This window comes from Erpetoichthys calabaricus, chromosome 7 (assembly GCF_900747795.2).
Source record: "Erpetoichthys calabaricus chromosome 7, fErpCal1.3, whole genome shotgun sequence".
Lineage (NCBI taxonomy): Eukaryota > Metazoa > Chordata > Cladistia > Polypteriformes > Polypteridae > Erpetoichthys > Erpetoichthys calabaricus.
The window spans coordinates 164,094,713-164,109,209 of NC_041400.2; the positions used below are offsets into that span (position 1 = coordinate 164,094,713).

The 14,497-nt window shown below is 39.8% G+C and overlaps 1 protein-coding gene across 1 annotated transcript in view; it reads left to right on the forward strand.

Moving 5' to 3' along the window:
• Positions 1-14,497, forward strand: part of map1b (microtubule-associated protein 1B) — a 149,951-nt gene that overhangs the window by 131,007 nt on the left and 4,447 nt on the right. Inside the window, exons 5-6 of the mRNA XM_028805657.2 lie at positions 778-7,021; positions 12,801-13,039. Coding sequence (XP_028661490.2) covers positions 778-7,021; positions 12,801-13,039 — 6,483 coding nt within the window. The remainder of the gene's footprint in view (positions 1-777; positions 7,022-12,800; positions 13,040-14,497) is intronic.

The window sequence follows — 14,497 nt, forward strand, 5'->3', positions numbered from 1 at the left end:
TATGTGGTAATGGTAGAAATGCAATGAGATACTAACCACTTGTCCATGGCCAGTGAAACTGCATTTAGCATACAGTGCTGCCATGGCACTATACACAGTGTACTCCCACCTCATTGATTCAACTTCCTCATCATCCCAAAAATTGTCACATCCTTGTGCTGCACCTGTTATTTACAATTCAAAACTTCAAACTACCGCCTTGGTCGCTTCATCTCTTAAGATTGTCTCTGTCATACCTTCCACTTTCTCCATATCTTATGCCGTATGTGTCTTTGCTATCAGTCATCTCTCTCTTTGACTGTTTCATAGGTTGTGATAGAGGTGGCGGTGTCATGGGGAATGTTCATTATATTTCTGTACCACAGATGCAAAATCTCTCAGTGATGCGTCAATGGCGCTGTTTATAGGCTATGTCTCAGATTACATAATGAGCACGGTATAACACTCTCTCCACAGAATTCACGCTTGGAAGAAATCAACTAATTTTACTACACAGTCATGTGGCAACCCATCACAAACATGAAATTGGGTTGCAAACCATAGTTTAAGAAACCCATCCACTTATCAAGATACCTTTGTGAAAACAATGATCTTTTCATACTACAAGACAGCCTATATCCAAATAATATAAAGGACACCTTATTCCTGTTTCTTGCAATGTACAACTTTCTCACTGGTTTTAGATCTATCTGATATACTTTAACAAAAACAAAAAGCACATTTTATATTGATGAACATCTTTAAACTTCATTTAAATGTCTTCTTTGCTTCCCCCAGATTGGTGAACTACTGAGCACGACACATCCAGCAAACAAAGCCAGTCTGACTTTATTTTGTCCAGAAGAGGGGGACTGGAAGAATTCAAGCTTGGACAAACACAATCTGCAAGACTTCATCAATATCAAATTGAATTCCCCATCTATCCTACCTGAAATGGAAGGACTTTCAGAATTCACTGAATATCTGTCTGAATCTGTGGAAATTCCCTCCCCATTTGACATCCTGGAGCCTCCAACCTCTGGTGGCTTCCTGAAACTCTCTAAACCGTGCTGCTATATCTTTCCTGGTGGAAGAGGCGACTCTGCACTTTTTGCAGTCAATGGGTTCAACATGCTTATCAATGGAGGGTCGGATCGCAAGTCATGTTTTTGGAAGCTTGTACGACACTTGGACCGAGTAGATTCAATACTTCTGACCCACATTGGAGATGACAACCTCCCAGGAATCAACAGCATGCTGCAGCGCAAAATTGCTGAAGTAGAAGAGGAGCAATCACAAGGATCAACAGCAAATAGTGACTGGATGAAAAATCTAATCTCTCCTGATTTAGGAGTTATATTTCTTAATGTTCCAGAGAACCTCAAAATCCCAGAGCCTAATTATAGAATTCGGAGAAGCATTGAAGAAGCAAATCTCACATTGCAATATTTAAACAGATTATCTTTGAAGGCCGAACCACTATACAGAGGAGTGGGTAATACCATAGATCCGATTATTCTTTTTCAGAAAATGGGAGTGGGTAGACTAGAAATGTATGCATTAAACCCTGTAAAAAATAGCAAAGAGTTACAATACTTCATGCACCAGTGGACTGGCAGCAGCAAGGAAACTGCTTCAGTATTGCTACCAGATGGGAAAGAATCTGAGATTCCAGTCTCTCACCTGACTTCCATTTCATCTTTGATTGTATGGCATCCCACTAACCCAAGTGAAAAGATTATTCGCGTTCTGTTTCCAGGCAATGCAACTCAGCAAAGTATCTTAGAGGGTCTGGAGAAACTCCGACATCTAGACTATCTCAAACAACCAGTGGTCACGCAAAAGGAACTTAAAGAAAACACAGGAGCCCAGAGTTTAAAACAAGCAAAGACAAAACACAAAACAGACAGCAAAGAAAGCCTAAAATCAATATCAAGACCATCTTCTGTCAAAGGAGTCAGGAAAGAGTCAAAAGAAGAAACACCAGAAGTCCAAAAATCAACTATAGAGGCACAGCAAGAAAAGCCGCACAAGGAAGACAAGAAGGAAAGGCCTCTTGTCAAAAAGGAAAAACCAAAGGTGGTGGCATCAGACAAAGAAGTGCAAGGAAAACCAGAGCAGCCAGCCAAGGTAGAGAGTTCTGAGAAACAAAAGACTGAGATCAAGTCCAGAGTTGCAAAAGAAAAAGTGGTCAAAAAGGAGCCGAAAGTTCAGAAAGTTGAAGAAAAGAAAAAAGAAGAAAAGGAGGTAAAAAAAGAAGGCATCAGGAAAGAGGAAAAAGTCATCACTGGCAAAGAAGAGCAGATTGTAAAAGAAGGAATGAAAAAAGAACTTAAAAAAGAACTAAAACGTGATGTGAAGAGGGAAGGAAAGAAAGAAGTAAAGAAGGAGATACCAATGAAGGAAGCAAAAAAGGATGAGAAGAAAGACGAGGTTAAAAAGGATGTAAAGAAACTCTCTAAAGACACAAAAAAAGCAGCTGCTGCACAAGGAGATGCCAAAAAACTTGTGCCAAAACCAAAAATACAAAAGAAAGAAGAGGCTCCAAAGAAGGAGGTGGGCAGTATGGGAAAGCCAAAAGACAAAGCTAAGACTAAACCTCTCAAGAAAGACAGTAAGCCTAGTGAAGCCAGGCCACTGGCCACTGCCGCTGCTTCTGCAGCAGCAGCAGCAGCAGCAGCAGCAGCAGCAGCAGCAGCAGTCAGTGAGCTAGATAAAGAAGTGACAGCCGCCACTGTGGAAGTTCTGGAAGCAGAACGGTCACTAATGTCTACACCTGAAGATCTCACCAAAGACTTTGAAGAACTCAAGGCACAAGAAATAACTGATAATGTTATGACCATGCCATCTGAACAGTCTCCAAATATTTTCGATGAGCCAGTTGTTATAGTCCACCGGGAAGACATAGTGGCCAGCAAGACCTCTCCAGAAACTGGGCCTGTTGAATCTCCAGATGAGGGAATAACAACCACTGAAGCTGAAGGAGAGTGTGAACAGACTCCAGATGAACTAGAGGCTAAGGAAAACATTAACGAAGATGATAACAATGAAAAGTTTGAAGATGAGGGTACAGGCTTTGAGGAGACATCTGAAATGGGTGACTATGAGGAGAAGACAGAGACTGATGGTGTAGAGGAAGAAAACAAGGAGGCCAGTGTTGAAAGTGCATTCATTTTGAAGGGGGAAATAGCTGGTGCCAGAGCAGATGACTTCATTGATGCACACAAAGACAACCAAATGTCATTTATAACAGACAAGGAAACCACCAAGGAATATAAACAGACAGATGATGATTTGGAAGAAGTATCTGAGAAAGAAGAGACTGAAGAAGAAGAGACAGAATGTGATAAAAAAGATATGAAACATGTAAAAGATAAAGAATCTGAGGAAGACCATGACAGTGACCATATTGATGTAAAAGTGAAAGACACCTTGCCAGTCGCAACTCCACCCAAACTTTCTGCACCTCAGTCTCCTGCTATGGAACATGCATCTATCCATGATGAAACACTTCCTTTGGGATCTGAAAGTGAAGCCACTGCCTCGGATGAAGAGAACAGAGAAGAACCACTAGAGGAGTTCACTGCAACTTCAGGCTACACACAATCTACGATTGAAATTTCTAGTGAACCCACACCTATGGATGAAATGTCAACACCAAGAGATATTATGAGTGATGAAACAACCAATGAAGAATCTGACTCTCCATCTCAAGATTATGTCAAGTTCAAAATGACAGAGTTTTCAAATGGTTTTGATAGAACCAAACTCTCACCTCTTCCTGCTAGTTCCAATGAATCATCATCAGACTATTCAAAAACAGGTGCCACAGAAGGTAGGGATTACCAACATTCTGCTTCAACAATTTCACCACCTTCATCAATGGAAGAAGATAAAGTGTGCAAGATACTAGAACGTGAAATACATGCCGCAAAGGATAAGGAAGAAGAATCTGAATTAACTTTTAGTACTCCAGACAAATTAACACTTGATACTAAAATTAGTCCAGCTACTCTGTCACCACTAGCTAAAACTCCAACAAGTGAACGAAGTGTAAACTTTGATTTGACTCCAACTGCAATTGCCAAACCTATTGAAATGGGGATTACGTCTACTGAAGTTACTGGTGAAACAGTTGAACCTACTATTAGCCCTGATGATAAAACATTAGAAGTTGCCTCTCCTCACTCTACTCCTGGAAGTGCAGGACATACTCCTTTTCATCAGTCACCAGTAGAGGAAAAGACCAGTAATCTGCCTGTTAATGCTGAAGAAAAAATCACCAGCCCAACTATAGTGGCACCACTTAGTGGACAAGAGAAACTCTTAGATGATAGAATCAGTCCAATGGATGAACCTGTACCAGATGCTGCTTCACCCTTTGAAAAGGTTCTTTCTCCACTCCGCAGTCCACCACCAATTGGGTCTGAATCTTCAATGGAAGGCATTTTGGATATTAAACCACACTTGGACAGTGTTGAGCTACCCACCAAGAGCAATAATGAAGATAACAAATCACCAACTAGCTTGAATCCATTTCTTGATTATTCTTCGGAAAGTTCGTTTAGCTCTTTACAAGAGAAACAAAAGATTTTGGATGTGGAACCTTGCCTCAAAGAAGAGAAGACATATGAGAGTGCAATAACTGCAAGTAAAATGCAGGAACCTTATCATTCAGTGAAGCCTCCATCAGATATATCTCCAATTTTACCTGAGTCATGTCAGTTTGGATCATTTAAAGAGGAAAGCAAGATGTCAATTTCTGAAGGAACCACTTCAGATAAATCAGCCACTCCTGTTGATGAGGTGGTGGCAGAGGATACATTTTCACACATAGAGGGTGTAGCTTCTGCCTCAACTGCTTCCCTTGCCACAAGCTCCTTCCCAGAACCAACAGCAGATGATGTGTCTCCTTCACTACATGCTGAGGTTGGCTCACCACATTCCACAGAAGTGGACGATTCCTTATCTGTGTCTGTTGTACAAACACCAACTGCATTCCAAGACACCGAGATATCACCATCTAAAGAAGAATGCCCAAGACCGATGTCAATTTCTCCAGATTTTTCACCAAAAACAGCCAAATCAAGAACACCTGTTCAAGAGATGAAGTCTCCAGAACAATCAACCATGTCTGTAGAATTTGGCCAGGAATCTCCAGATCATTCTTTAGCACTGGATTTTAGCAAACAGTCTCCAGAGCACCAAGCCCTTAGTGCCAGTGCTGTTCACGTCACAGAAAATGGACCCACAGAAGTAGAGTACAGCCCTACTGATACTCATGAACTGGCATTTTCAGAAAAATCAAACATTCTTCAAGACAAAACAATGCCTTTCCAAGACACTGATTCACCTCACATTTCAGCTTCTCCGTCAGAAGCCTCTCAGTCAACATCATCAGGTCGTACGCCTTCACAAGTAGCTTCTCCACTGCGTGAGGAACATATTTTGGATGCCTCTGAACCATCCCACATTTCATTATTTGGGCTTGGAAGCTGCACTAGTGCAGAAAGTGCAACACTTAAAGCCGAGGAATTTTTACCACATCAAGATAAATCTCCAGTCACACCAAAACCAGCTTCCAGTACTTACTCTCCTATTTCTCCAGATTCATCACTTGTATTAGGAGGTTCAGCTGCACCAGAAGGTTTGCCTTTTGAGCCTGAAGAAGTCCAGCAGAAGCAGAGCAAGTCCCCCATTAACCTAAAGAGTCCTTCTCCTGAAGTGGAAAGCTATTCTACTTTTCCTATACAACGTTCAGATGAGCCCTTGAAAAAAGAGGAGTCTCCTGTTAGTCCTAAGGAAGCATCTCCCTTATATTCACCATTGTCATCTCATTCTTCATTTTGTGCAGAAACATCTATAAAACAGGAAAGCTCTCCAGTTAAAATAGATGATGCTAGTCCAAAAGAAGCTAAATCCCCTATAACTTCAAAACCAACGTCTCCAGCATATTTGTTTGGCTCTCCCGAGTCATCGTTTGCCCTCAGAAGTCCAGCACCACCTGAAACACTGTCGTTACAAACCAGTGAATTGTCACCTGAAAATATCAAGTCTCCTCAAAGTCATAAACAACCGTCTTATGACCATATATATTCTCCCGATTCAGGTGACCGTAAAGAAAAAAGCAGTCCATCTGATTATTCATCAACATATTTGTCATTACAGAAATCAAAATCTGAAGTGGAAAAGCAAGAGACAAAACTTCAAGACACAATGAAAAGCATGGAGAAATCCCCGGGCGAGGATCAAAGAAAGCAGGCTCTTTCACCTAAATCTAGAAGTGATGTTGATTTATGCTTGGTGAATGCATGTGAATATAGGCATCCTAAAACGGAACTCTCTCCATCGTTTATCAATCCAAGCCCTCTGGAATATTTTGCAAATGAGGATGATTCCCAAAAAGATGAGAGGCCTTTAACTCAAGCAAGTGGAGGACCACCCCCATCAGGAGGAAAACCACACTCTAGACAGTGTGATGAAACTCCACCAACTTCAGTCAGTGAGTCCTTGCCTTCTCAAACAGATTCTGATGTTCCTCCAGGAACCGAAGAATGCCCCTCTATTACAGCAGATGCGAACATTGATTCTGAAGATGAATCTGAAACCCTTCCAACTGACAAAACTTTAACCTACCGGCATGCCGATCCCCCACCAATTCCGCTGAGAGACCCAGCTCCATCCCCTCCTTATCCTGATGTCTGCATGGTGGACCCTGAAGCTATACCCTCAGACCAGACAGTGGGGAAATCATTGAAAAAAGATGCCAAGGATAAAACTAAGATCAAGAAACAAACCGTCAAGACAAAGTCATCATCACCAGCACGAAAAAGTGACAAGCCAAAACTTTCAGGAGTGAACTCAAAGACTATGGCTGTTAAAGACTCATTAGACAAGGTTTCCAAAACAGGTTCTCCAAAAAAGAAAGACAATTTAGTAACCAAGTCAAGTGCCAATGGAGATATAAACCATGTTGAGGAAAAGGATGCAAAGAATGCTACTAATACTTCCACTTCAAGGGTTACAAAAAGTGCCACTACAGGTAGGTGTAATTAATGAATATTACCATATTTAACCCTTCACTATTCTACAGTGAGGGAAATCATTTCTAATCAGAATATATATATATATATATATATATAAAAAACTTTTTAGCTTAATATAAAGATGGTTTTTAAAAAGTGTACTAAAAAGTAAAAAATAAGTCTCTCATACATCACTCGTAAAATAAAAGCATGGGCGCTTTTCATCAATCAATAAAATCTTAGCAAAAGCGCCCACGCTTTTATTTTACGAGTGATGTATGAGAGGCTTATTTTTTACTTTTTAGTACACTTTTTAACTTAATATAAACTTGTTTTTAAAAAAATATTTTTTTATACATATATTTTGTTCTCTGGTCATCGGCGTGAGCAATAATTAGTGGTTTTCAGCTGTAATTATTAGTATGATGAAATAAAGTTGTAAAGCACAGGATAGGAATTTTTCATATTTTTTTTCATATTTTTCATATTTTCATATTAGGACAGAACATTTATAGTTTGTCGTTAAGTTAATGGAACATTTCAATCATTTGAGGTTTTCATTATAACCTCGGTTATAATTTATTCCATTGTAAATGAGCAGCTACTAGCCTACTAGGGTACTGGCACTTGGACATGACATTGACATTTGACATGTACTCTAAAAACGTGTAAGCCGTGTTACTAAATTTTTATTTTTCATTAAATTTTACTAGCGCCATTCTATTGGTGAAATCTTTAACTATTCTTCATATGAAATTTTCATTTCTTAATTAACATGGATTAATTGATCAATTAGTGAAACTGATTATTGATTCACGTATTGTCATCGGAATTGAGTAAGTGTGCAAAAATTCAAGTCATTTGGACAATAGGAAGTGGGTTAAATATCGATTACAAGATTTGTACCAGACAACAAACAGGTGAAGTTAAAATAAGCGTGGTAATAATAATAATAATAATAATAATAATAATAAAAAAACGGACTCCATCCCATAATTTTTTTAAACCAGACAGCAACTTAGGTATGGCTGAGAGCTATTTACAATAAAAACATCAACAAAACCTGAGTAACCAAAAAGTCTGAATTAGTGTAAGCTGCCCTAACTCATGGAGCTCAAAAAAAATGTACTGATTTATTTCATGAAGTAGAAGTGCATAATAAACAAGAATAATTTAGGCAGATATTTGAAATTTAAAAATGTGTGCTTCAACTTAAATGTCTAGAGCCTAAAAATTCTTGATTGTGATAGAAATTTCTCATTTTCACCCTCTGATAGTGGTCCACAGAGAGACAGATCCATAGCAAAAGATCAAAAATCAAAAATAACATTCATAATCACTGACCTTAAAATAATCTAAAACGAAACCCCACATGCTTGTTTGAATTTTTTTTTTAATTTTTTACCTCCTGGGACTGGTAATTAGATGGTCAACACTACTGGTAAAGAACCAAATATCAAAACATTACCATATTTATGATCAGCATCCTCGGAATAGCACAACAGTTCACCTACCTATTTCACTGATCACCATTTTTTTGAAATTCTGTGAAAAGGAGTAACTTTGACCTCTCGTGTTCCTTTAGGGGGCGAAACCCTGAGAGTGGTTGATGTGGCCTGCACACCTTCAAGTCCTTCTAATTGTCTTTGTTGTAGACACCTATCAGTCCACTCTTTATCATAAGGGTGTAATTTCCTATACAAAATATGGTCCAACAATTGCCTAACAATGTGGGGTTTTAGGTTCTAGAGAGCCAAAAAGCTCAACATCTTGCATAACTAGACATCAAAATGAGTTCAACAGTATATCGTATATCTGAGTTTTCTCATACCAGTGAGTCAGGAGGCACCCAACATAAAACACAAGTAATTTCAAGACATTTATAAATAACTAGCCATGTGCGCCCAACTACGTTGCGTGTGTTAAAGTTGTCTGTGAAGGGCTCCCTGTTTAAACGCGGATGCCAGTCGTGAACTGGGCCCTTCATCGCACAGCATTATGATTTTTTATAAGGGAAACAAAATTACAAAAGAAAATCTTTGGACATTGATTCAATAGGAACGGCCTACTCAGAATCACTGTCTGAATAGTAATTATGTGATGGTGTAGGAGCATTTCTGCTTATCTCCATTCACAGTCCATCTCGTTTTCACGACGCTGTCGTTTCCTCTCACGATCTCTTCTCAACCTTTCTCCAATCTCGCAGGTTGCTTTGTGGCAATCCAAAGAGTAAGGCAATATACACGGAGCAGAAATAGGGATCACTTCACTGACATGTGAGCAAGCCACGGTACAACTGTGAGACACGCAGCACTCGCCGGCTACAACGTAACAATAATAATTTCCGGAACGTGCCGTTACGTTGTCATTCATTTTACCCACTGTCTTTCTTTCATTCATATGTTACGTAGGCACGTACCTTTTATCTTCAGCAATCTCATTCTCTAACCAGGCCTCAGGAGCCAACCAGCGTAACACTGTCCACCACCCCTTTCGTTATTCCGGCACATTGTTGACATCCGTGAGTAACAACAACGTACTAAACTGGAAGGTGGTCTACGCATGCGTGGAATTCGCGGACAAACAAAGATCAAGATCCAAATGAAGATTATATATAAAGATTAGTTAATTTAAAGCACAACAATTTGTTTAGTTTGAATGTCTGTGTTTTGAGGTGTGACTGGAGTACTACAGTCTTCAGTAGTATAAGCCTGGAGGAGATTCTTAATGCAATGCCTATGTTTTTGCTGTCTCTCTACTGCCATCTAGTGCTTCTTCTTCTAATTCATTCGCGGACAAACAAAGATCAAGATCCAAATGAAGATTATATATAGAGATTCTTATGAACACAATAATCCACTGCTGAACATACAGTAGCTAGTTAAGGTTGTACTGATTTAACACAAACTCTCATCTGTTCAAACTGCTGATAGTTTTTCACACTAGACATGCAAGTTTTCATGCCAGCTCCAGAGTTTAAATACAGAAATTAAATAATTTTAAGCCATTTGTGAGATATTTGTGCTCTATCCTGCCTTTAAAGAGTCCTTGGCAGTCTTTGTATTTGAATGTATGTGAATTATTTGGCTGAATATACCATAGCTACTGTATAAACAGCATTCCAAGCACAGCATTTTTCCACATTTTATTGGCTTGCAATATTGTATTGTGCCCTGCAGTGGGTTGGCGCTCTGCCCGTTGGTTTGTTTCCTGCCTTGTGCCCTGTGTTGGCTGGGATTGGCTCCAGCAGACCCCCGTGACCCTGTAGTTAGGATATAGCGGGTTGGATAATGGATGGATGGATGGAATATAGTATTGTATTGCAGTTAGGTTTTTGCGATGTTATATGCCAAAAAAGCTACAGATCAGCCAAAATAATTTAGTAATTATAAAAAAAAATCCATATAACTTATTTTTTACTTTGGGGTCCGTTATTGGTAGAGGAAAGTTTTGTAAAAATTCCATATATGAGTTATTCTGAATCAGTCTATACCTGCTTTGAACATGAGAACACTAATTTTTGCCTATTCATCTTTACAATATTTTTTAAGTTTTACAGTTTCACAGACTTGGTGTTTCTCTACACCCTGCTGATCATGTTTCAAAGAATTCTAAATTTTCATCCATCCATCCCGGACAGCTGTTTTATTAACAACCTTATCCCAGATCTGCCCTGACTGTTTGTTTGATTTCAAGGCCCCCTTTTTTTTTAGGTGCCCGGCTAGCAAAGTGTGCTACTTCTGAGAGAGTATTTAAATGGAGCACTTCACACAAACCTTAAATTACCCAAAGGTGGATTCTATCCATCTAATTTAAGCAGAAGAACATACACTTTCATGAACAACTGGAAACAATTCATTCCATCAGTCTTGTTTAGGGTGCCATGGTGGCGTTGGAGTATCACTGCTGTTCAAGTTCAAGTTCTGGGTGCTCCATGCATGAAGTTTGCATGTTCTCTCTGTGTCTGCATGGATTTCCTATCACACCCCAGAGACAAGCAGGTTAGGTGGACTGATGGTGTTAAACTGGCAATCTGATGTGTGTGTTCAACCTGTGATAGACTGGCCATCCTGACCTGGGATTGTTTCTGCCTTTGTGCCCATTGCTTGCTAGTATCTGCTATCCAGCTTCCCTGCAACCCTTCTCTTTATCTTGGAAGATGGATGAGTAGATAGATCTTGTAGGGATTCATTATTCCAAGGCCTTTGAACCCACTGTTCGTTGATCAGTTTCTCAAAATTCCCTGTCAGCTTTAAAGTTAAATTATTTGGGTGGTCACCCTTTGACTATATGAATTTATAAATTTAAGAGCCTTGGTTCAAATTGCTTTGAAATGTTATTTCATAAAGTATCTAAAGTTTACTGTGTCAAATCAATTTTGTCTAATCAGTATATAGGCCATCCATCCATCATCCAACCCGCTATATCCTAACTACAGGGTCACGGGGGTCTGCTGGAGCCAGTCCCAGCCAACACAGGGCACAAAGCAGGAATCAAACCCTGGGCAGGGCGCCAGCCCACTGCAGGGCACACACACTAGGGACAATTTAGGATCGCCAATCCACCTAACTTGCACGTCTTTGGACTGTGGGAGGAAACCGGAGCACCTGGAGGAAACCCACGCGGAGAACATGCAAACTCCACGCAGGGAGGACCCGGGAAGTGAACCCAGGTCTCCTAACTGCGAGGCAGCAGTGCTACCCAGTGTGCCCTGTGCTGCCCCACTATATAGGCAATTCTGATAATCCAGCATAGAACAACACAGATGCTAATGAACTGTCAGATATGTTGGAGCATTGGAAGGTGTTTTTATATGCACTGTTTATACAAAGTTACACTCATTCATCTGTTTATGGTAACATTAGTGAAATGTTATTTCAACAAAATCTCCAAACCCCACCTATCAGCCCTCCCGTATTGACAAGCCATACTTTGCACGCCAGTGACGTAAAGTGTTATGCCGTTTCATTGGATGAATATAAACTGCGCGTTTGTGTTGTTGATTTGTGTTGACAGATGTCTTATATGTCTGTGCTGCTGAATACTTTGATGTAATTTAGAAGACGGATTTTGAAATTTGAATGTACTGTATACTGTATGTGCAAAACTATAAATTTAAGTTACATTAAAATAGCATTTATTGTAATTACAAAAAGAGTAAGTTCATTAATCATATTTTATGGTGAGTCCAAAAGCAGATAATCCATTTTATGGGATGATAAAGCAGGAACACATGTGTACTATCAAAACATTTTCTCATCAGACATGATTTGCAGAGGGTTTGAATCTGGGCCTCCATGTGCCTGCATGGATGTTTCCCTAAGTACTCAACTTTTCTGCTCACATTTCAAATACTTGCAGGTTAGGCTGATTGGCAATTCCTAATTATTCCAGTATGACTGAGTGTAATTGTGTGAGCAAGTTACATTCCACAATAGTCTAGTTTGAGCTTTCTGCTCAGTGCCACCACAATAAGCTTTCACCTTCCATAACAGTAAAACTGGAATAGGCTGATTCAGAATAGATCCATCCATCCATTTTCCAACCCGCTGAATCTGAACACAGGGTCACGGGGGTCTGCTGGAGTCAATCCCAGCCAACACAGGGCACAAGGCAGGAACCAATCCAGGGCAGGGCGCCAACCCACCGCAGGAAAATGAATAGATGGATCACATTAACACCAATAATCCCTCTGGCCTTTACCCCTGTTGTCTAAACACACTCATTATTCATGGTGTTAGGAGAATCGGCTCCAGATGCTCATTTTCCAATCACAACTCTTGTTTTCTTTTCCAGGCCCTGGAAGCAATAAAACATTAGGAAGTGGAAATGGACCATCTGGATCCTCATTTTATCTAGACCTGGTTTACATTCCGAATCATTGCAATGCTAAGAATGTGGATGCGGAGTTCTTCAAACGTGTGCGGTCTTCTTACTATGTTATAAGTGGGAATGACACGACAGCTGAGGAGCCTAGCAAGGCTGTTCTGGATGCCCTGCTTGAAGGAAAGGCCCAGTGGAGTAATAACTTACAGGTAATGATGGAATTTGTTTTATTTTGATACTAACATCCCCACAGTGGTTTGTTCCTCATATCCCATTAATGATGCTCGTGATAATGATTATTACTTATCATTCATTGTTAGGTCAGTTTGGTCCATGCTTTTATTTTTAAATCCAGTATACAAACATTTCAAATCAGTTTAAAAAGGGAAAGGTGAGTGTATTCTATGAGTTAAGGAATAACCATTTTTATAATGTACATTAGACATTTTTGCTGATGGAGTGACACCTTGTGGTCTTCACTAGTATACTTGCCCAATAAATAAAAGTAGGCTTAGGTATATTGAATGTCCATCCATTATCCTAACACAGGAGTCTGTTGGAGCCAATCCCAGCCAACACAGGGCACAAGGCAGGAAACAAACCCCGGGCAGGGTGCCACCCCACTGCAGGGCACAGACACACACACACCAAGCACACACTAGGGACAATTTAGGATCGCCAATTCACCTAACCTGCATGTCTTTGGACTGTGGGAGGAAACCGGAGGAAACCCACGCAGACACGAGGAGAACATGCAAACTCCGCGCAGGGAGGACCCGGGAAGCGAACCCAGGTCTCCTTACTGCTAGGCAGCAGTGCTACCACTGCGCCACCATGCCACCCCATACTGAATGTGTTTCTCATAGAACCAATACATGAGAAAACAAGACAGGGTGTCATCTCAGCTTCCTTGTGTCTAAAAAGTTACTTTGCTGCCTTTGGAAATTTTTAAGTCTTGACATCAGTCCTCACCCAACAGCTTTTCAGTGTGAAACTACTGCAGCTCGTAGGATGCGCACAATTCTAAATAAGACAACAGGAGAGCTCATTTTGTGTTTAAACAGATATTATTCTGTACTAATGAGTAATGCTGATGCACAAAATCATTTTTCAAGTCAAATTTGCTGGTTTCACCAGTGACCTTATCACTGATAACTTTCTGTGTGGCAGGCTTAAACAAACATTTTTTTCCCCCACAGTGCCCCATGATGCTTTGTTAGGCCAGCGTAACATCACAGAGATGCAACAGACAATGTTGGATGGGACAGTCCCTCCAAGTATATAACACTGATCCTAATATCGGCTGTTATGCTGGATCAGCCACTTTACCAGATGAAATTCTTCTTCTAATAAGAACTGTTTTATTAGTATGATATAAATTGTCAGAAAACATGAATAAATTCAAAACATAAAACACATATGCAGACGTAAATTTGAAATGTGTTGGTCTATTCCCGTCTTAAAGTTAATGTCTTTTTGAATGGAGTTGTATGTAATACGTGATCTTTACACTTTAATAGCAATAATAATAATAATAATAATAATAATGCATTTTATTTATAGGGGCACTTTACATTAGCAGTAAATCTCTAAGTGCAACATAAAAAGTTTAAACAAAGGCAAAGCAAGATAAAAACCGAGATAAAACAATAATTATAGCATTCTTG